This window comes from Lepidochelys olivacea (genome assembly GCF_965140295.1).
Source record: "Lepidochelys olivacea isolate rLepOli2 genome assembly, chromosome: 18".
Lineage (NCBI taxonomy): Eukaryota > Metazoa > Chordata > Testudines > Cheloniidae > Lepidochelys > Lepidochelys olivacea.
In genome coordinates, this window is record NC_140428.1 from 14,879,913 (window position 1) to 14,903,508 (window position 23,596).

The window sequence follows — 23,596 nt, forward strand, 5'->3', positions numbered from 1 at the left end:
TGGCTCAGCTGAGTGAAACACTGGCCTCCCACCCAAGGGGAAACCTACATGTGCAGCTGCTTTGACCGTGAAACCAGGCAGGTGGGAGACTGTGCCACATTGCCTCTGTATTTTTCCCCTTTTTAAAAACAAATCTTCCAATTACAATCTACATTTGAAAAGCCAGGCCCAGCTCTGTCCAGTTCTGCAGCAGCAGCCATGGAAAGTCACATAAGAATAGTATCGGAGCCCGTTTAACAGAATAAACAAAGCGTTTTGCACTGTAGTGAGTTGGACACCAGCAACCACACACACAAGGCTTTAGGCACTGGGCAGCAGCTGACAGGTAACCTCCGGCACTGGAGTCCGAATTCAAGCCCCTTGCACCAGCTCTTGGATTTGGCTGCGGAGCTGGTTTTCTGGCTGGGTGGGGATGCTGGGGTTTTATTCAAAGGCCGTCCAAGTCAGTGGAAAGTCCCCTGTTGACTGCGATGGGCTTTGGATTGGGTCCTTACAAAGGATCTTACAACCTTAGGGACCTCAAACCAACATCTCTTCCTGCCTTGTGTATCCTGCGTATTTCTTTCTAGACTGAACTGTCCGTAACATCTCTTCCTCCCTCACCTGCGCCGCCCCAGCAAACTGTGGGGAGAGGGGTGTTGTTGGAGAAGGAAGATTTAGAAATAGTAGGGAGGATTTGGGGAACACTACTGGAGCTTTTTCAGGCGACTCGATCTCCAGACCTAGGGGAATAGAGAACGCCGAATGGAGAAAATCTGCAACCATCTGGTCTAGACCTATCTGCAAAAGAGAGGCTGGTATTGTAAAAGAGAGTGCTCCTGAGATCAGGAGCAAGGGGGCCTCGTGGAGAACAGAGCTCAGTTCCTGCTCTGCATAACTGCAGGGAGTGAGTGTTTGCTGGTTGCATCTCAGACTTCCACATAATATTCCGAGGAGCTCCGAAAACTGCCGTACGATTTCGCCGTTTGTGCTCCCATGAGACCCATGCCCAGGCTAGCCAGGTAGGCTGCAGGTCAGGACTCAGCTGTGTTGGCAGTCCTGGATGGGAAGCCAAGGACTGGATTAGCAGGGGTGCCGGTCAGGACTGAGGTGCATTGGCAGAGCTGGTGAGGGAATGCTGGGTGCTGGCCAGAGTCAGTTCCTCACTGGCTGGAGAACATTACGTTCAATCACAATTTTGGGAAAAATAAACAGTGGGAACTATACGGGAATGCCTCTCTGGTCTGTGCCAGGTCCCTCCTCTCCCTGCTGTTACCCTCAGCAGCCCTTGGGCTCTTCCCCACTGCCTGATGATGCATGTACGGCCTCTGTCATGTCTCATGAATGTTTCCCTATGAATGATTTCTTCACAGATGGGAGCAGCACCGTGCACAGACCCCAGCCCCTGCCACCATCCACCATGCACCAGGGAGGGCTGGCAGCTGCTGCCGCCGCTGATACCAGTTCTGCCTATGGGGCCCGACACAGCTTCTCCAGCTACACGGACAGTTTCATGAACCCTGCAGCTCCCGCCAATCACATGAACCCTGTCAGCAACGGCCTCTCTCCACAGGTACACAATGCTCTTCCACTCTTCTTCTCCAAGCCAGGAGCCTTCGGTCAGCCCAGATCCTACGGGAGAGGGCAGGCTGCAGGCTATCGCTGTCCAACATTGTTACTGAAAGAGTTGTTGCATGCTCTCAGGGAGCCCAGATCGGTCTGTCTGTTTGTCCATCCATCCATCCATCCTGAGCTTATTGCCACAGCATCTGAGCATCTGAAACCTGTAACAAAGCTCAGATCCTGTGTTTGAGATGTCACACTCTGTTCCCAAGTATCTAGAGACTCGTTTGAGTCATCAAGTTGAGGGTTGGCTGGAACAGGGTTAGGGGGGTTGTTCCAGCCCATTACAGAGGTGGGTCCGGCTTTGAAGTTCCCAAGCCCACCAGGGTCTGAACTTCCTCAAAGGTCAGGGATGTCTGGGCCTGGGATTTTGGTTCCCAGTCTCTACCAGGAACTAATCGTGATGTAACTGGTTTTCTTTATGACCTACCATAAATAAGGAGAGCCACATGAACTGTGAGAGAGAAAACACATATTCCCCATTTACTTGTTCAAATAAAAGAATAGAGCACATCTGTATTGAACTTACCGGGCCAAACTCATACTTGGTGCAACACCACTAATCTCAAACTCCCTCCCTGAGCCCAGTATAGAATGTGGAACTCCTGACAACCAGTCCCCTGCCCCAACCACTAGACTAACCTGCCACTAGACTACATGGTGGGGGTTCAAAAATTCACAGGGCTAGATCCACAGTTGGTGAGCTCCATTGAAGTCAATGGAGTTGTAAGGATTTACAGAAGCTGAGAATTTGGCCCACCAGTCTCTTACACTGGATCATCTGGGATGATTTAACTGGGAATTGGTCCTGCTTTGAGCAGGGGGTTGGACTAGATGACCTTCTGGGGTCCCTTCCAACCCTGATATTCTATGATTCTATGATCTGGAATATTAATGCTAATTTTCTGTCAATCCAACATACCTCAGCCTTGTCAGACAGAGCATTTAATTCTCTTCTTCTCTGACGTGTCATACTTTGGCTCCTATATGCATGTTTACTTTTAGCTGTAATAAGACACTTATCATATGTTAATGGATAACAATAATGACTTGTGCTCACCTACCTTCTATTATCCTGAAGGATACCAAAGGGCGTTGCACTCTTGCTCTTTCCTACCACTGAAATACAACTGTCTGGGAGGTGAAATATGGCCGTTATTTAAGGGCTTGTCTACACAATGGATATGGTGCACTACAGGGCTGTGATTTCTAAAGTGCAGTAATGTGTTGCACATTAACTGGTCCATGTAGACCCTATTGGTGTGCAAGGAAAGCTTGTTAGTGTGCTTTAACATGGTACCAGGTCACACAGTAAAAGAGTGTTCAGCAGCACTGTTTAAGACAGGACGTGCGGGATAATTTATTTAACTGAAACTACAGGGAGATTTTCAGTAGGCGTTTGAAATGAAAAGGTTGGAACTGTTTAGTTTAGAGAGGAGGCAAATAAAAAGGTAGAACAGAAGTATATAAAACAGTTACTGGTCTAGAGAAAGCAAATATAATACAAGAATGTGGGGATAGTCAATGAAACAATACAACACATTCAAAAGAGATACAAGGACAAACTTTTAACACAATGCATAATTAATAGAGCTGGTTGGAAAAACTTTCCCCCTTGGATAATGCAACTCTGTCAGAATCATGTTGATTGTGCTGAAATTTTATTTAGGAGAAAAACAGCAACAAAAACAAAATTCCAACAATGCTGAAATGTCCCAGTTCATAGATTCCTAGGTTCCAAAATCAGAAGACACCACTGTGATTATCTCATCTGACCTCCTATATAACACAGATCAGAGAACTTCCCCAAAACAATTCCTTTTCAACATTTTTGGAACTAAATGTTTAGATTTTTTTTGTGAATGTTTTGATATTTTGTTTTAAAATGATCTTTCCTTTCAATTGTTTTGTATTATATTATATATCGTAATATATTTAGAAAACATCAAAATCTAAATGAAACATTACAATTGATCCAAAACTATCTTTTTTCTGAATTTTCCAGCATGGAAAATTTTGAAATGTTTGGGTTTGATTCTGATTCAAAACAAAGCTACATTTTGAAATTTCAAGATTCTTCAGGAAATGAAATTTCTGTTCTCCACCCATCTCCAATAATTAGCCTGTGGAACTCATTGCCACAAGAGATCACTGATCTCCCTGGAGATGGGACAACTTACAAAAGTATGGACTGCTCAAGAGATGCACTAACAAAAAAGAGGAGTCCGGGTAGGGATCCCTTTATGACTCTGCATATAGAGAATAGATGATGGTATGGTGTAATCTAATGTATCTAAATATATTTGCCTGATTTTGGAATAACCACATTACTCACAAATGAAGAAGCCTCCATGTGTGAGCTGCCCAGGTCATCTCAAATGCATCCCAATACAACATTTCCACTACACTACACCCTGGTATATTTTGTTTCTCCCCCCTTTGTTGTGGAAAAACTTCTTTTAGAAATGCTTTTTAAAGGATCACTGGTATTAATAATACTTAGCTTTTATACAGCACTTTTCGTGCATAGCTCTCAGAGCACTGTACAAAGGAAGTCAGTATTATTGTCCCCTTTTTATATATGGGAAAACTGAGGCACAGAGCAGGGCAATGACTTGACCAAGGTTAACCAGCAGACAAGTGGCAGAGCCAGGAACAGACCCCAGCTCTCCTGAGTTTCTGCAGGGTGCTCAGCCCATTGTCTCCCTGTCATTCTTCATAACGTTTTGCCTCTAAGCCATGCTGTACTGAACTGACTGGGTGAAAAAGGTATAAATGCTGTAAAAATTAGAGTGGGTCCAAAAATGGGGGGGAGAGGAGGGGGAATCATGGAAAATTTCAAACATTTTGAAGTGATTTTCATTGTACAGGTTTCAAAAAGGAATGATCATAGAATCATAGAATATCAGGGTTGGAAGGGACCTCACTAGGTCATCTAGTCCAACCCCCTGCTCAAAGCAGGACCGATCCCCAATTAAATCATCCCAGCCAGGGCTTTGTCAAGCCTGACCTTAAAAACTTCTAAGGAAGGAGATTCCATCACCTCCCTAGGATTGTTCATTGATTTGAACTTTTTTTTGCAAAGATTTGTGTGAACATTTTTGGTTTAGAAATTTGTCTCTCTTCCTCCTTTTTCCCCTCCCCCTTCCCCCCTTTTGCTGCCCTTGTTTTCCGTTTTGCCACTGAAAAGGGTCATACGGAGGGCCCCCCAGTTTGGATTATGGGCATGTAAATTGCAGGATGCACGCGTAGGTGCTGGGAGTAGGGGTACTGCTGGACCCCCTGGCTTAAAGTGGTTTCCATTATAGGCAGGGTTTACAGTTTGGTTCAATAGCTCTCAGCCCCCACGCTGTGCACATGGTTCCAGTGCCCCTGCATTCACTAGCAGGCTGCATTGTAACGGTCATGTGTAGACCCTGCAGGTGCAAACTATAAGGTACCTAGTTTGCACTAATGCAGTCCTTCAAAATGGCATAAAACTCCCCTTTGTAGATGGTTATAACTCTCATGGCGGTATAGCACAATGGGTGCTGGTGTGTGGTGTAGAAGGTCATGGGTCCTGTTCCAGTCAATACCGGTATGTGTATGCTGTCAAAATGATAAGTTATGTAAGGTTAAACCTTCTGCTGGGGCAGGACTGAATATTATGTCAGACTGGCGAGATTTTGTGCGGGAAATAAGGAAAGATTTCTCCGACTGTTGGAATTTTTTTGTAACATCAGCTGAGTAAAGCTGGACATGGGCTGGAGACGTGAGCATGTGTCCTGGGACTGATGGGCAGAGCACAGGTTAGATGCTCCCGGGCACAAGTCTATCACGTGCTTTTGTAATTTATTACACGGACATACATGGGGGCAATATCCATGTGATAAATTGCATGAGCATGTGGTAAATACACCTGTTGTGCAATGCTTGTGCAATTTATCCCATGCCTACGACTGCATCACCTGCTTGCTGGTCCATCTCCCAGGGATATTCCAACTGATTGAACGGGTTCATTCAACCCTACCAGAGAAATGGTTCTTTCCATGCTTACCCCTACTCCAAATTACCCTGCCCTCAGGCCTTGGAGGTGAGTCCTGGGCCAATAAAAGCCTTTCAATACTTAAAAATGTAGAGTCCAAGATCTTGCAGCCTTGAAGAAATAGGAGCTTTAATGCTGTTGAGAAGGTGAGATTCCAAGCACTCACTTCTAACCCTAGAAAGGCCCAAGGTATCCACATATAAATACATCCAGATTTTTGTGTCTAAAAAACCTGTTTTAGGTTATTTTCTGGGTGTTTACATGCGTTAGTTTTCCTTCCTCTCTGCCCTTCTGAGCCCTGCACTGTTGGACTTATGGCAACCAAGACCCCTGGTTTTACAGGAGGAAGGATACAAGAAATAGTCCCAGTAACGGAAATAAAAAGTCTACAAGGCATTCGTAAAATGCCTTTCCCCTCACATATTTGGCACATGCAGAATACATGATGGGCTGGGGTAGGGTAAAGGTTTTGGGGATGACCTGCCTAACTCACTTGTGAGTAATGCAAGCATCCACAGCCCTACAGATAAACCCTTTATGCAGTTCGTTCTATCTATCTATCTATCTATCTATCTATCTATCTATCTATCTATCTATTCCCATACACCCCCCTCTATCTATCTATCTATCTATCTATCCCCACACACACCATCTATCTATCTATCTATCTATCTATCTATCCCCCCACACACCATCTATCTATCTATCTATTCCCATACACCCCCTCTATCTATCTATCTATCTATCTATCTATCTATCTATCTATCTATCTATCTATCTATCTATTCATTGTGGCATCTGGCTGCTGTCAGTAGGAGTAAATATCCAAATGAAAGGGATTTTAGGAGGCTGAAAAAAGTTAGAAATTCAAGATACGGCGGGTGATTTGTATGAGCTGCAAACAGACTGTTCTCTGGTTTCATCCCTCAACAGCAGCAGGAGGGAGCTTTCTTTGCAGTTTGGACAGGGAGAAACGGCCAGGGGTCGGGGGACTGGACCCTGAGTTACATCCAGAGCCCTCCGCATTTGCTGCCACAGGGAACGCTATCCAATTACCCCTGGATTGGGTATCCCAGCCAGAATCCACCAGACGGGGTTGGTGCTGGTAACTGAAATTCTATAGGCCGGGCACGGTTTTCCCATTCTCACGAGAGAGAAGGGGGATTAGATTCAGCCTCTTCAGGCTTGACACTACCCCCCTACGCTCCAGACAGAGGGAGCAGACGCTGCTGAAAGTTTTGCCTAGAGCCTGTGGAAAATGGTAGCCCTGTGTGTTTGTTTTTTCCATACCTAGTGCATGTCGGTGCTAATGAGGGAATGATAGCGCTGGCCAGTGATGTGCTGTGTAATCAGCCTCCAAACAGCACTGCCAAAGCACCTCGATACTCAGTCACAGCGTCCCCTATTAGCCTGATCCTGCTGCCTCACTCTGGGGCTCTGCCGTCCTAGCCCTGTGCTAACACACTGTCCTAGTCCAGTTCCGGCCCTAGGTCACTACACGGCTTCCCAGTCTTGTCCTGCAGCTTTCCCTGCTATTCCGGTCCTGGGACCTCCAGAGAGTGACTGCTCCGCTGTTCCACCTCAACCTTGACCCACGGCATCCCTTCATGTTCTGGTTCAAGGTCCTCATCACAGCTGTGTCAAAGCACCTCTGTCAGGCTGGATTTAGGGGCTACAACACTCGTTCGTAGGAGCTCACAGCAGACCCAGAACTTGATCTTCAAGAGCTATGTACCCATCAGTTTCAAAAGGATTTCACCTCTACCCGCAGAAGTCAGAGAGTCTGTCGGGCTGAACTGGTGACTTGCGACATCCTTCCACTAGGCAGATTTTGATCAAATGCCTGAGCAGAGCTCAGCAAGGTGGAGACGAGGAAGAGAGACAAACCCAGAGAGAGACTAAAAAATAAGATCAAGTGGCAAGTTAATGAAACGGGCTGCAGCCCCCAGGCGCTGGAGCTGTGATCTCACCAGCCCTTGAAGCCTTGGAACTAGAGCAGGTTGAAAAATGGTGGGGTGGGAATTTCATTAATAAATTTCAAAACATTCCATTCATTTTTGTTCCACAGATTCCAGAAAGGAATAATTTTGTGTTGGTTTGAAACTTCCCACAATTTTTATATGAAAAATGATCATTTTTGACATTTTTCCTGCTTTCTTTTCCTCCCTTTTTCCTTCCCCCCTCCCCTTTCTGGTTTTCCTTTTTGCCACTGAAAAACTGGGAGAAAGAAGGAAGAAAAGGGAAAACAATAAACAACAAAACCAAACCAGACCCAAACCATAAGTAAGGTTTTATTTATAACATTTTTTCGCTTTTTGATTTCATCTAAAAAGGAACACTTCGGAAAAAAAATATTTTGAAAAAAGTCATTTTTCAATTAAATCAAAATTCATTCCAAAAATTTCAGTAATAACCAAACTAAGCACCTTGACCTTCCTCATGCATCACACCACAGCTATGTCAAACTTCCCACTGACAGCAAGAATAGAACTCAGATCCTTCTGCTCAGAAACCCAGACCCCTGTCACTTGAGAATCTCCATTTGTGGTCACCAATATAGGGCCTCTGACACACAGCTCTGAGTCTATTCATCAAGGCGAAGCAGTGCACAAATACACTAGCTAGTTTATTACAATTGAGGCTTGATCAGTGCTTGGTTGACAGCGCTCCTAGGGAAGTACATGGCTCTGCAGGAACCAGTGTAGGGGATTAAGTAAGTTGCTGTCTTCCCACTGAGCACAGAGGGACGGAGCACAGTGTTGCTGTCTTCTTGACAAGACATAAAACTGAGTATCCAGCCACTCATGACCATGGAAGCGTCCCGTGGTGCTTTCCATGAGAGTAAAAAAGCTCTGGTCATGTTGCATGCTGGCTGGATTTCAACTTGAGTAATTACATTCTGTCGGCTTAAATGCCCCGGTAGTTTTAATTAGATGTTGTTCTCCACTTCCTGACTGGGTGTCCCTGCTACCCTGTCATGGCTGGGCTTCCACCCCAGATGTAGGTACCATTCAGTGATGGGTGAAGACATCCCTGTGTAGCACATTGGGATCTCTGGGGATGGAAAAGGCTATTAAAATAGATGGGATTCTGGATTTATTGCAAACGTTTCTGATCAGTGTATATCTATTTGCTATGTCTGCAGTGAATGGGTAACAAGAATGCTAATCAAGATGGCTTGCTAGCTAATAGGTTGTCGTGTCTGTAGGGACAGTGGGGCATTTGCCCTTCCCATCCATCTGTCTTTGATACAATGCAACTAGCTCTAGATGGTTTAGGTAGAAAATGATCTGTCATTATACTGGTCTTTATAAAGGGTCCAGGCTGGGGAAATGGGAGATGGCCAACATAGCTTGGTGATTGTCTTAGCCAAGATCTCTCGGGTATCTAGGGAATAAGGCTATAGGACATATTTTACATTCAGCTCAATTAACGTGTTTAGTTGTTTCACAGAATCAACAGAAATATGAAAACACCAAAATGTTTGTGCTGTTTCACCCACAAAGCCTCTCTCCTCGAGGTTTCCTTTACAAGGCAATTGATGTATCTAGCTCTTTGTACTGTTGCTCACCACTGTAGTATCAAAGCTGCGGGCTACTTTAGATTGACTGCCTTTGAGCCTTTGGGTGGCCAAAATCACGTGTCTTGATATGATATTGTGCAGGCCCTAAATGTTCTTTCTGAGTCCTTTAAAGTGTTCTGCAGGCCCACAAAGTCAACCTGAGGAGATCAAGACAATCCCAGAAATATCAGGAAGCTCAGACCCCCCTCCTTGTGTTTGTTGCTTTTGTTTTCTCAGGGCTCTGGGTGGCTTTCACTCATAGAATATCAGGGTTGGAAGGGACCTCAGGAGATCATCCAGTCCAACCCCCTGCTCAAAGCAGGACCAATCCCCAATTTTTGCCTCAGATCCCTAAATGGCCCCCTCAACCCTGGGTTTCGTAGGCCAACGCTCAAACCACTGAGCTATCCCTCCCCTTCATGCGTCATATTCATCCGCAGTGCTACTCCACCACTGCGTGGTCATGTGGCTATGCCACGAGACTGAATGTTGCAGGACTTGGGTTCCACCATGTCTGGCTTTGCCACCATTTCTTGGGAAAGTGACATCACCTCTCTGTGCCTCGGTTTCCCCATTAGTAAAATGAGGATAACACCACTGAGCAACCTCAGAGGGGTTTAACATCTCTGACGTGCTTTGCAATCCGTGCGCGGCCGGTGTAGTGGAAGTGCAGTGCTGTCTTAACGATGTTTCCACAGAGAGGTTTGAGGCCCGGATCTGAAAGTTGGCATTGTCAGTGATTTTGATGCTCGTGCACCTTACCTTTCTGAGGGTTGAGCGGCGGAGCTTTGCAGGCAGGCTCGTCCTCATGAATGGGCTGCTTCTGCTCCTTATTTCACCCACAAGTGTCTGGCTTTCCAGGCTGCATTCGAGTGGATGGGCCGGGGCAGTGCCTCAAGGTGACCTTTGCTGATCACGCCAGGCCATGTGGCTAATTCAGCCCTGCCATTTGTATTTCCTTCATGTTGTTTTCCTGTTTGTAAAGCTGTGTGAGGGTTCTCTCATGACAGCCCACAAACGGGACGCTACATAGCGCAGGCTGTGAGGGAACATCAGCAGGGCTGCCAACTTACTGGGGGCATCCTTTCCTGGCAGCACCTGATTCTGACTGGGGGGCCGCGCAATGAGTTGAGCCCGTGCTGCTGTCCTCATCTCCAAACCCACATCCCTCCTGGTCCCTGCCTGAATCTGTCTTCCTGCACGATGTGTCATATCAGTATCTAGTGCAGGGGTGGGCAAACTATGGCCTGGGGGCCGCATCTGGCCCCCCCAGATGTTTTAATCTGGCCCTCGAGTTCCTGCTGGGAGCAGGGTCCGGGGCTTGCCCCACTCCGCGCAGCTCCCGGAAGCAGCAGCATGTCCCTCCTCCAGCTCCTATGCGTAGGGGCAGCCAGGGGGGTCTGCAAGCTGCCCCCACCCCAAGCACTTCCCCACCGCACCCTAACCCCCAATGTTGTGAGCATTCATGGCCCAGCAAACAATTTCCATACCCAAAAAGTTTGCCCACCCCGATCTAGTGCTTCTGTCCTCCTGACTCATCCCCCTACAGGTTACCTGCTCTGTCCCCTGCCTGCGGCCACTTTCCACTGTAGGCTACCTCCATTTTTTGAGGATTCCCCCTCCCCCCCAATGCATCATCATTTTAAAGAAATAGAATGATGGGTGGGGCTGGAGAGACATCCTCAAGCCACACTCCACCGCCCACTCCCTTCCATTGTCTGTAAAGGATGGAGTCAGTATTCTGTCCTGGAAAGAGCAGAAGCCGGAAAGGAAGGACTTTCTCTGCCATTCCCTGAGTTTTTCAGAGCTCCTGGGTTGCTAAGAGGAACCATCTCTTGCAGTCCCTCCAACCAGCACAAGGAGTGAATGAGTGGAGAGGGAAGGGGGCAGTGGACAGATGACTGAGATCCTCCATCGTAGAGATTAACCCAGCTCTGACCACCTGCCCTCCATCATCTTTGAAGTCTGGACACCAGTTTTGCAGCATGATCTCTGTCTACGCTACAGCATCTCCCATCTAGGGCCCAACCCTGCTCCCGCAGCAATGCATCATAGGATTTCTATTGATTTCAGTGGTGCAGAACCTGGCTCAGTCATGGACCAGAAGCCTCCTGGCTGTAACCGTGCTGATGCTGGTGGAAGGATTGGTCTAAGTCCTTTTCAGGAAGCCTGGTAATTGGGAGGGACATGGTGCTGGCTGGTGAGGGGGATCAGTGCATAGCGCCTGGCTCCGAAGAGACAGCGCTCGCTCGTTCAGTGACATGAACCCTTTCCGTCTGGTTCCTTTTCTCCCTCTTTTTTTTTTTTTTTTGTCCGAGACACTGTGCCTATAATAAGCATTTAAAATGAGCCTTGCTGGGCTGGGGGAGGGAAAGGGGGGAGGGGGCAAGATTTGGAGGGGGGGTTAAATAGCAAAGAATTAGAAAGAAAAAAATCTGATGCAAATCACTAGTAGAGAGAAAATTATGTGCAATTACCCAAGCGCTACTGGGCAGCCTGGCCCACCCCAACCAACAAGATCTCATTAACAAGCAGAAAATAAGATTGAAATGGTGTGTAAAAGAGCTGAAAAATGAATTTGAATGCTGCATTTGTCCACAATTACCCCCTCGTTCACACATATTTTATTGCAATTTTTTTATTATTCTTAATCTTTCCATCCCTCAAAGCAGATTGGGAACATCCTGGCATTACCGTTGCTGAGGGAGGACGCATTAAGGATTTCCCGTTTCCCTGAAAGGAGACCCTTCTCTCGCTCGAATTTTGAAGGGTTGGTTTTGGAAGGATAAGGATTCATTTCTCCGGCTTATCTTAGTGTAGAAACATGTTCTTTTAATAGTCTTTAACTCTGACGCTCTTCGGTGCCATCCCACAATGGCTTTTTTTTTTTCTTTCCCACTTTTCTCCTGGTTTCCTTGCCATCCTTTTCCTGTCTTTCCTTTCACTTTTCCTTTCTTTTAACCCTCTTTCCCATTCTTCCTTCCCACCCTGCTTTCTCCTCTCTCCCTTTCCCATTCTGGCCTCCTTCCATTCCATTTTTTTTCTCTCCCATTCCCATTCTGTTTGTCCATTTCGCTTTCTCTTCTCTCCTTTTCTCTCCTCTTCCCTCTTGGATCTGTGCTGCACACGCATCCACCTCCCCTCCCTTCCATCCATCCCTCCTGTCCATTATCCGCCTTTGAATTCACTCTGCAGCCCTCCTACCCTGCTGTTATGCCCGGTATTTATCTCCTGTGTCTCTGGGGGAACATTATTCTCCTGGACTAGCTGAGGGTTCTCTGATGCACAGGCCATCACACACCTGGCCTCATTCACCAGACCCCTTGGAAAGCTGCTACCACTCCTATGTTTTTTGATTTGGGAAGCAGGGCTGCTTTTTCCCAGAGACAAGAGAATGTGCAAGTCCCATCGAGATGCTGCATTTTGTGGAGTGTGTGCATGTGATCAAATCAATGTCATTTAGGAAAGTGTGTGGGGGGGGGGGGGGAATTGAAACCCGCTTTTTCCCCCTCAGAGAGGCTGCCTTTACTGATCCCTTTGGTGTTCTCTATTGCTCAGTATCAAATACAGCTCTGTCTCTGTAAACTTTTAACCTACATGGCCCTGCAAAGCTTTTCCCCTCCACCCCCTCTGCTAAAGTTTTTACCAAACAAAGCCATCTGCTCTTGTCAATTAGACGTCTCAGCTACAGGCTACAAGGAAAAGGGAGAACAGAATATTTTTCTCATGTGAAAATAGACACGTATTTATTTGACTGCTTTCTAACTGCTTTGTTTATAGGGGTGAAAGGAGTGGGGGGAGGATTCAGATATGGGGGGTCCGAGACACCATTGCAGCCCTTACATGTTTCCTTTCAATGTTTCCCATATGGTCAAACCATAAATGTTCCCCACAGGTCCATTCAGTGTTATTGCCTCGCTATAAATTACCTATGTGACCCATACAAACGGTGGCCCCAATTCTGGAAAAGCTTCCAAACAAGAGTAAAGTCGCACCATGTGAGTAAAAGCATGCAAAAGTGTCTGCGGAGTCTGGCCCTGCATCTCATATCACACCGAAGAATTACTAGGTGTGAAATTGCAGCCAAGACTTCAAAACTGGCCTAAAGGATTTAGATGCCCAATTCTCATAGGAAGCACATTGAAATGGAGTGCCCAAATCCCCTAGGTAGCTTTGATCATCTCACCCTAAAATATTACTTTAAATACATTCAGAATAGTGTGACTTATATTTTAGACATTATATAGATATATCCTATATATGTACATACATATATATGTCGTGATCCTCATTTAGGTTACACTGGCAGAGTAAAGCTGCATTAGTGCCTTGTGTAAATGAGAAGCAGGGATACACACACTCATCTGCATGTGGAGTGAGAGAGAGAGTTTTGAGGGAATATTGAGACATTATGAGCACTGAACTATTTCGGAGAAAATAGGGTCTGATCCCGAGCCATTGAATGCAATTGGAACTTTGCCATTGACTTTGATCGATACAGCCCCATAATTCCCATGTTACGTATTAATCTAAGTAACAAGAAAAAGGACAGAGGGGAAAAGAGGAGAAGAGAAAGAGAGAGGAAATAAAGGAAGAGGAAAGGGAAGACCAATGAAAGAGGACTGAAGGGGAGAAGAGAAAAAGGTCCCACGTACAGTCCTCATATGACCCATGATTACTCCTAGTTATATATAGTTCCTGTAGATCATTTTAATCAGATGCCTCTAGGAATCCTGAGCCTGTTTCTCAATACTCAAAGGTCTGACTCACACAGACCTATGAATTGTCCAACACATTTAAACTATACCTCCTCTGCCTCATATTGTATCAGATCTTGGTTTATGATGTGAAGCCAGGCCAAGACAGATCATATCTGTACAGCTAGAATTGCATTTATATGGTCGGTAGTAGCTGAATCCAAGCACGAGCTGTATTTTTTCCCCTGTAGGTTGGCTTGTTCAAAGTCTGTCTCCACTGGGTTATAGAGAGAAAAGGCGGGTGAGGGAATATCTTTTATTGGACCAACTTCTGTTGGTGAGAGAGACAAGCTTTCGAGCTTATGCAGAGCTCTTCGTCAGGTCCTCTGGGTTTTGTCTCTTCTCTGCACGGGGGTGGTTAAGAGTGATTGAGCCCCTGACTTGGCTGGTAGACATGGACTTGGAGAATTCAAATGCCAGATTTGCCCTTCTTTATGATTATTAAGGGAACTTGAGACAAGGCAGGCAGGGCAGATAGAGGGAGAGAAAATGAGAGATTAGCAATTAATACAGAATCCAGACGGGTGACAGGCATTGCCAAGCGACCTTCGGAATTCAGAGGCGAGCATTTTACCGCGGGGCTGCAATAACCCAGGGACTTGGGAGCTGGTGCTGAGCTGTGAAAGGAATCAAAAAGGCCCCTGTGCAGAAGGAGGTTGCCCAGGAAGGAGGACTCGTAGATGGAGAAGCTTAAACAGAAAGAAGGCAACAAGATAAATAATTAGAATATAAATGCTGTAGTGCATGTATGTGTGTGCGTGTTCTTGGGTGCATGCATGTGTGAATCCATGTGTGTGTGTGTGCGCGTGTTCTTGGGTGCATGCATGTGTGAATTCATGTGTGTGTGTGCGTGTTCTTGGGTGCATGCATGTGTGAATTCATGTGTGTGTGTGTGTGTTCTTGGGTGCATGCATGTGTGAATCCATGTGTGTGTGTGCGTGTTCTTGGGTGCATGCATGTGTGAATCCATGTGTGTGTGTGCGTGTTCTTGGGTGCATGCATGTGTGAATTCATGTGTGTACGTGCGTGGATGAGGGGGAGGGGCACATGCACATGTACACGCGTGTTCCAGTTTCAATAGTCCTTGAGAAAAGAAGAGAGGATCATGCTGGCAGCTTGCTTCCAGTGGATTCCTTTTTAAGCCCAGCCCTGCTCCTTATCTTTGCATAAGCAGGGCCTGATGCTCGGTGGTTACACACATATGTGTGTGCACTGTGCATTAATTTCCTTGGGTGCTGCAGACACTCAGCACTCCTTCGGATCGGGCCCTAACTGCTACAGTGAAGCTTCCTTGCTTTGGCAAGGGACCAGGCACAGAGCCAGTCCTACTGGGCAACAGAGGCGGGCACAGCCCAGACCGTACATTGCAAGCGTTAGGGAGTCAGTAGCTTTCCCTCCCACCCAAGTCCCCCCCACCTCGTAAAGCATCAGCTTTGCCCTTTTACTGTCCCCATGCAGGCGATAAAGCTGCCCTGTGCAATGAGTTCGGAGCCTCGCTTTCCACAGAGCAGTGGTGTGCCGCCAAGGCCCAGCATTGGTGGAGTTAATAAAGGTGCTTGGTGAAGGGTGGTAATGGAAGGGGATCGGAAGAAGCTCTTTCCTTTGCTGCAGCACCAGCCCTCCCTACTGCATGAGCCAGAACCTCGCAAATGTCCAACATAGGGAAGCACGTTTGTCATTGACGTGAGTCCCAACTTCACCTCCCTCCCAGCCCATGCCAGCCTGCTGCTGCGTACTCCTGGGAATTACCAGCCTCAGGGATGCAAGGCCTTTGACCAGAGGTTGCAAACAGCTTACAAGAAAGCTCCCCTCACTATTGCATTCAAGCTTCCTGCTCTTTTAGTTGTTGAGCGCCTCCTCCTGGAACAACGGCTTAGCAAGTCGCACAGGTAGAGTGAGTGGGGTGCGTGGGCTATGGGGTGGAAGTTGCGTGTGATATTAGCCTTTGGAGTGTTGCAGAGGGGCATGAGTGTTGCCTTCACCTGGGGCGTATAAAAGGGCAGGATTGCATTAGCCATTGGAGCATTATGGGAGGGGCTGTGGGTAAGCGATTTAGAGGGAGGCTGTGTCGTGATTTAGATGGGGGGTATGGTGCCCTCCACTCTGTAACACGCACAAGACAGGATCTATGCACTACTCAGCCCTTGCCCACCCATGCACTATGGGGCCAGTTTGGCCAGTCTTTCTGGCCCTATACTGCATAGCTGTGGAGTAGGCTGTGCAGTACCTCGCCACCTTGCATAGACATTGGCACAGAGATGGCCCTAAGAGAAGCAGCATGCGTGCAGCTGGGTCTCCTCCTGAAAGATGCTTTCTCCCACCCACCCCCAGCAGACCGGCATACAAGAGATCAGTTTACAGCAGGAGCTGAAGATCAGAAATTCTAGCAGGGCTTGGGGTGGGCAACTAGTAAGTTGATCAAAGGTGTGGATGGTCTTAGCTCCCGTGATAAGCTAGAGTCAATCCTTAAGCCTATCGAGTTGGGAGATGAGGGGAGATCTTATTGCAGGGAATAAGTACCTGAAAGGCGATCATAAGCCATACAACGAAGGGGTGGTGGAGGAAGGATCTAATCTTGCTCAGCCGCAATAGGAAAATCCACAGGATACTCCTGGGAATTTGCAAGGAAATATACAAGGTTTATGCAAGGGGCTTGTTGCTGGCAGGGAATGGCCATCGCCAGAGTTTGCCCCAGAGCGATGGAAAGCCCACCGGGCCAGTGAACAGCTTAGAGCCCAAAGGGACTAGCTGTTTTGCAGTAAAGAAGCTGGTCCCCATTCGGCTCAATCCCGCTCCGAGACACAGTGGCAGTGATTGAGAATGGCGGGCTCCCCTTCCTCGCACACATGGAGTAGGGCTTACCTCTTGGGACGATGGAAGGGGCCTCTCCCACAGAGTCTGTTTTGATGGCCGGGGGTGGGCCTGGGCAGAGCTGTGTCCATGACTCTCCTCCCTGCTCCCCCTGCGTCTGGTGTTTCTAGGACCCTCCTGGAATAACGCCCGTGGAGCGCTGTGTAAGCTGATGCGATGTGGCGATGGAAGCAAAGTGCAGAATGGTTCAGGTCTCGTCTGGTTGAGTCTCACCTCCATAGTTCCCAAGCGAGGCTCAGGAAAATGCCCCTCTTGCTAGTACTATTATTATTTATTCTTTGTATTACCCTAGCGCCCAAGAACCCCAGGTACAGACCAGGGCTTTATGGTGCTGGGCGCTTCACACACACACAACAAAAAGATGCTCCTGATGGACCATATGCCCCCATCCAGGCAGGGTTCCAGCCCCTTGGTGCTGCTCAGAGCAGGGAAAAGGGCCTGAGGGGAGAAAACCCAACCCCATATCTCCCACTGTCAGTCCTCCTCAGGCAGCAGGTGTCTGCCAGAGAGCGGACAGCTCCCCCTCCACGCTGGCTGGAAATCCACCCCCACAAAGGGGCCAGGCTCTCTGTTTGCCCACTCTGCCAACTGCCCGGCTTGATGCAGTTCTCTTAAATCAGCCCCTCCTGCCTCTTTAACCGTCCAGTGGCTTTATATAGAGCGACCCGGAGAAACCCCTCAGAGGTGGCCCGGACACCAGTGAAACAGTGTTGGGGAGAGGGAAAGAGTGGGGCCAGGTGTTCAGGCTGATGCTTTCCCACCCATGGGATCTGAGCTGGCACTGAGAAAACCCCACAGAGCTCTTCTCCTCTTCTTCCTCTGCTCCTTCCTCTCTTCCTCCCCTTCTCTCTCCCTCTCCCTTCTCTTTTTCCTCCCTCTCCTCTCCTTCCATTTGATGTCGAGGAGAGCTGTCTGCCACTCCAGCGTCTGTACTGAGAAGGGATGAGAAGTTTCAGCGAGCACTCGGCGCCTCTCCTTTGATCCATGTCCTGAGGCCTGCTTGACAGCAAAAAAAGGCATGGAGACAAAACGACTCAGTCAAAGTGATTCCTGACAACTGTCTCCCTGAGATAAGGAAGCTCTCTGTGTCTTGTGGGTTTTTTTTTTTTTTAATACCTCCTCTCCGTTTCCATAAGAAGCAGAGTCACTTTAAACCAGAAGAGCCAGGCAGCAGCCAAGCTGCACAGAGAACAGCGATACAGAGAGAGCCTGGCTGGGGTTTATCGTGTTTCCCGTCTTCCCCCCATTTTCTTCCCCTCCTCTCTAATACGCTGAGATGGATGCTGTCGGTTACCCCAGCGCTGAGTTTAATTACATGCTGCAGAGAAAGCCCAGGGAATTTGCAGGTGGCAATAACATCAGTGGGTTATTCTGTTCGACCCTAACCACAGGGAAATGCCTGCATTCAAAGGGTTGCAGGGGGAAACCTTTACATTATCTGACAATAACCAATCCTTTTAGGGATCGGCAGCAGGCCTGCTCATTATTAGCAGGGCATTATGGCCTGCCAGGCGCTAAGTGGCCCTCAAAGCTGTTCCCCTGCTGCTGAGGAGTCCCAGGTTTGTATGCACAGTTGATGCTTCTTACACAGGAGGCCAGAGAGCCTTTTTTTCTCCCCTTACCTCTCCGGGCTGTTCAGTGGAATGAGTTTGGCAGGGCACAGCTCGGTGCATCGCCAACACCAATCTGCATTTTGAGGAAATGCCGTCATCTTTTATGCATGGTTGAGGAAGCAGGAAGGTGCCAGCGGAGGGAATTTGATCAGATTCAGGCCGCAAGCCAGTGCCAACGCAAAGGCCGGGCCCGGCCCTGCGAGGTGCCAGACAGCCAAAGCCAGGGTTGCCAACCCTCCAGGATTGTCCTGGCATCTCCAGGCATTAAAGCTTAGTCTTTAATTAAAGATTATGTCCTGTGATGAAACCTCCAGGAATATGTCCAACCAAAATGGGCAACCCTAACCAAAGCGGCTGAGGGGAATGGCAGGTGCTAGGTTCCTCTCAGGATCAGGCCCACAGATGGGAGCAGATCCCATCTCCCCATCAGTCAAGACAATCCCTCAACTCAGAGCAATGGAATTTAGGAGAGGGGACAGCCCATGTGCGGTGGAACTTAGCTGGACCTTTGCAATGGGACGTGGCCATGCAGAAGATCGGACAGTGCTGACTTGGGCAGATGAAAGAGCAGAAATTTACTGTGGCTACAAAGCAGCAAGAGGAAAATCGGGGGTGGAGGGAGAAGAGGCAATCCCTTGTTTAGTTGGCAAGGTCAAATTACGCTGCCCCATCCCCAAGTTGAAACACACCGCAAAGGCGTTGGATCTGCGCTAGCCAGGCAGTAAAGCCCAGGAGACAAGGCGGAGATCTCACAGCCCAAAAGCCTGGAGAGGTCATGCTCCTTTGAGCATTGTCATCCATGGCCATGGGAAGATAGTCCAGGCAGCGGGGGATTGTGGTCTTCCGGTTCGCTGCTGCAGGTGAAAGGGGACAGCGAGCCCTGGAAATCGGAGCTCATTGTGGGGCGGCGTGGAGCCTCTGGAAAGAGTTTCTCCTTCTTTTCTCTGGTTGAAATAATGAGGCTATTCTTGTGCCGGCTGCTCCAAAGTCAAACGCCATTAATATGCGGGAATAGTAGGGACGGCTGGGAGAGAAAGGGAAGTGAGGGGGACACAAGAGGAGGCATAGAGGTAGTGCGAAAGAAAGAGAGAGCGAGATTCCCTTCCCCCCTCCCCAGAACCGCACTGCACTTCGCTGATAAACAGTAAATATCGGGGAACGGGATTGCCACATTATCTGAGCACGGCAGAAAATCAAAATTTCAGTCTAAATCCGAGGAGACGAGGCTCTAAGCTCCTCCAGCTGATACGGATGCCGAGCCCAGCTAGAGAGGCTCAGGAGGCGCCAAATGACATTTTTCATTCCAAAAAAAGAAATAAATAAGGAAAGAATGAGAAAAAAGAAAGGAAAAATATTTCTTTGGCTAAATTGCAGGAAGGGGGAAGAAGAAGTGAGAGCGGAGAAGGGTCAACCAGCAATACCTGAGTTTACAAACTCTTTCTGATGGGAAATAGTTAGCATGTGTGTTGGGGGGATAAGAAGGGGTTCATATTTGAGGTAGCCCATCCAATGAACTCCATCAGCAGAGTGTTGCTTGGGGATCGACCTGTAGGACTCTAACAGCTGCTTGAGGATGATGGCAAACCTTTAATTAGTGATTAAAGTGTGCAGCTGAGCACAAATCCAGGCTCGAATAAGGAGCCACATGGGGTCTCCCTGACCCCAAAAGCCAACGACGAATTCAGTGGCTCAGTCGGGAGTGCAGTTCCTTGGATATAATGAATCTCTCGGCATTGCGTGCTGATAATAGCACCGTCACGCCGCTGTTTGTGCCGAGGAGGATTAGACGGCGTCTTTGAGTAACTTCACACCCCGATCGAAACTGGTGCCTTTGCCAGGGGAAGTGGCCAGGGTCTGTTCTAGGTGGGCACAAAAATCCACTCCACTGTTTACCTGTACCTGCACTAGGCAAAAAGTGGGAACCAATGAAATCTAGGTAGCTAGCTAGCCCGCACATGGTGTCTGTAACACTTTCACAAGTAGACGAGATTACCATGACTACAACAATGGGTAATGTGGTCAAGCACACAGGGTCAGGAGCCAGGATGCCTGGGTTCTATTTTATGGCCAAAAAACCCCAAAATGCTGCAAATAATCATGTTTTTTAAGGAATTTGCTCCATCCCTGTTCATGTTTCTTTTGTATCCACTTTCCGCGAGCATTTGATAAGTCAGATTTCTAGGCATAGAGGGACACAGGCAACCATTGACTGTCCATGGCATTTAGACTACTAAGTGCCTAAATCCCAGTTGAAAACTAGATTTAGGCTCCTAAATCAGTTAGGCATTGCAGCGCTGAGCACAGCACCACCTAAATCCTTTTAAAAATCTGGGCCGAGATGCGTTTGGAAAATCCCACTAACTTTTAAATATGTTGAAAAATCTAGCCTGTTTCAAAAATGACATCAGCACTTTAGAAGCTGAAGTCTCGTAGGAAGTCAGCAGGATTTAGGCTCCTAAACGCGTCAGACTCTTCTGTAGATGGGACCCAGGCTCCTACATAATTTAGGTGCTTGATGCCCTCAACTTCCTTCGAAGTCAGCGTGAACCTCAAAAAATGGAGCAATCCATTTTGGATGGGTACCCAGAAGTTCAGAGGCTTATTTGAAACACTTGCTTTAGCTCCTGGATGAGCAAAACTGGGCAGGACATCTCAGCTTCTATTATGGGATGTTGTCACATCTGGCAGGACCCAGAAGCAACATAATAATGGGAATATATATTCATCCAACCTCCAAAAAATATTTACTCCAGGTTCATAGCAAAGGCTGTTCCCATGGGCAAAGCACTGGGCACTGCAGGGTCAGAGCCTCAGTTTGTGTAAATCGGCATGTCTCCATTGACGTTAATGGAGCTACACCCATTTACACCAGCTCAAGATCTGGGCCTGGGAGCAAGGAGATCCGGAATCTGGTCTCTGTGACCTTCAGCAAGTCACTGAGTCCATGCCAACTCCCAGAGATGTCTATGGAAGACTTGGCTGCTAAACACCTCTGGAAATCAGGTCAATGGTTTAGGTACCTAAATATGTCTCTCAGTGCCTAATCTGAGGAACCCAGGTTTGAAGATGGGCAAAATTGTCTAAAGTGCCTAAATGATTCAGGAGCCGAAGCCCAATTGAATGTCAATGGGATTTATGTTCCTAAATCACCAGACATGTCTGAAACTTTTGCTTGATGAACTTAATCTCTGCATACCTCAGATTTCCTGTGTGTGGTAACAGCAAGTGCTTATCTCACTAGGGTGGGAGGTTTGCAAAGCTTGCTTCATCCGTTGGCAAGGCAGCCAGGGCTGTGATGATGCATGCCCAAGAAATGCCAGTAATCAAATAATCAACAATAATTAATGAGTCAGAATTGGGTCACTTGATTTTCCCCACCCAGTTTTACAGCACATGCCAAGCTGAGCCCCTACCTCCTTGAGTCACGTAATGGTACACTGTCCTCTAGCACAGGTACCGGAAGGGGAATTACACCGCCTTTGGGGGATTCATGCCCCTCTCCACTCTGCTGCTGGCGGAATCTTGTTCTATGGGTTGGCACCTTTATGTTTCCATGAATGTTGGGGAAGTGTATGAGTGCTGGGTCCTCCTGATGTGTTTGTCCTTCCCTACCTCAAAGAATCTCAAGCTGGAAAACCTGACGATCTGGGGTATTCTGACATCCTAGTCCCCGGGGTGCCTGGTGTCGAGAGCAGCATCACAGCATGGCTATGCCAGTTTACACCAGATGAGAATAGAATCATAGAATCATAGAATATCAGGGTTGGAAGGGACCTCAGGAGGTCATCTAGTCCAACCCCCTGCTCAAAGCAGGACCAATCCCCAATTTTTGCCCCAAATCCCTAAATGGCCCCCTCAGGGATTGAACTCACAACCCTGGGTTTAGCAGGCCAATGCTCAAACCACTGAGCTATCCCTCCCCCAAAATCCAAGATGGCGAGTGTCTGGGGGGTGCAGAGCTGGATCCGCCGGCATCCTCGGCGGGGCCGGGTGCGGGGGTCCCGAGGAGAATAGATCCCATACTTTTTAAAGGGCCAGCATGGCACATCTAGTCTTAGCATTTAGAGCTGAGAATGCCTCCAGCTCCTCTAGCCACCTTGCCAGGATTCTGCCTGGCTGGCTGGAAGGGTTAACATTGCCTTGCCAGTTGCCATTTGAACCTCAGTCACTGCAGAGTTTTGGCCTAAGCAACATAGGAGAACTATAGAAAGTCAATGGGACTTGGGACCCTAAATCTTTTGAAAATCCCACCTTGGTTACCTCAGCATCGGCCTTCAGCTCCATCTTGCTTTTTCCCTGTTGGCCAGCCAAATATCTGCTGTGGTTTTTCCCAACCTCTCTATGTCATTAGGTCAGCTGCCAGACTACGTTCTCCCAGCCCTCACTGACGACTGCCCCTGTACCCCCCACCCAGCCCCTGGCCTCTTTCCCCCTACCCTGCTGCTTAGAAAGTGGTTTCAGCCCCCCTCCCTGCTGTTTTCTTGCTTTCCCTTCTTGCTGTATTTCATCCGGGGTCTCAGAGCCACAACCACAGTGGGATGGCTTCTCAAACAGCTCGAGAGCTGCGGGCTTGTCTGCGGGGTGAAAGGTCACCCACTAGCAAGTGTTTCCGTTTAGTTCCAGATTCCAGCCTGACAGGTGTGTGCCTCTTGATTAATTCCCAGCTCCCCTAAATGTTCCCATCGTCATGTGCTCCAGTCCTGCCCTCGCCACAGCAAAGAAAGCAAGCAAAGAAGTGGTATTTGAATGCATTGGGCTTTATCCAGATAGCTTCCTGGAATGGCACCTACTTAATGCATTGGACTAATGGAATCATTTCAGATTCTCCCCTACAGAGCTTCTTCCATTCAGGCTACATTTAAATAAAGAGATGGTCCAAACTGGGATCTTAAACCCCCTGTGATGACTTCTCCACTCTGAGCCATCTGCCTCTCCCACCAGTCCCCATCAGTGATGACAAAGGAGAAGGCTTCCACACCGATATCTTGTTAGCCACCAATGGTGCCCAAGCACTGGAGCGACTTTATCTAGTCTCCCCATCCACTGGCTGTGGAACCATCCCGTTGAGGCTTAAACCAAGATCCCTATCATCTGTGGGCAGCAGTTTTATCAAGACAGCATCCTGTCCGCTTGGTCTGGTAGGAGCCAGAGCTGAGTTTTTCTGAGA

At 47.9% G+C, this 23,596-nt stretch overlaps 1 protein-coding gene across 4 annotated transcripts in view; it reads left to right on the forward strand.

Annotated features, from left to right (window-relative positions):
• Nucleotides 1-23,596, forward strand: part of PAX7 (paired box 7) — a 153,892-nt gene that overhangs the window by 89,794 nt on the left and 40,502 nt on the right. For all 4 annotated transcript variants that reach the window (XM_084651566.1, XM_084651568.1, XM_084651567.1 and 1 more), the window contains exon 7: nucleotides 1,353-1,552. In XM_084651566.1, coding sequence (XP_084507692.1) covers nucleotides 1,353-1,552 — 200 coding nt within the window. The remainder of the gene's footprint in view (nucleotides 1-1,352; nucleotides 1,553-23,596) is intronic.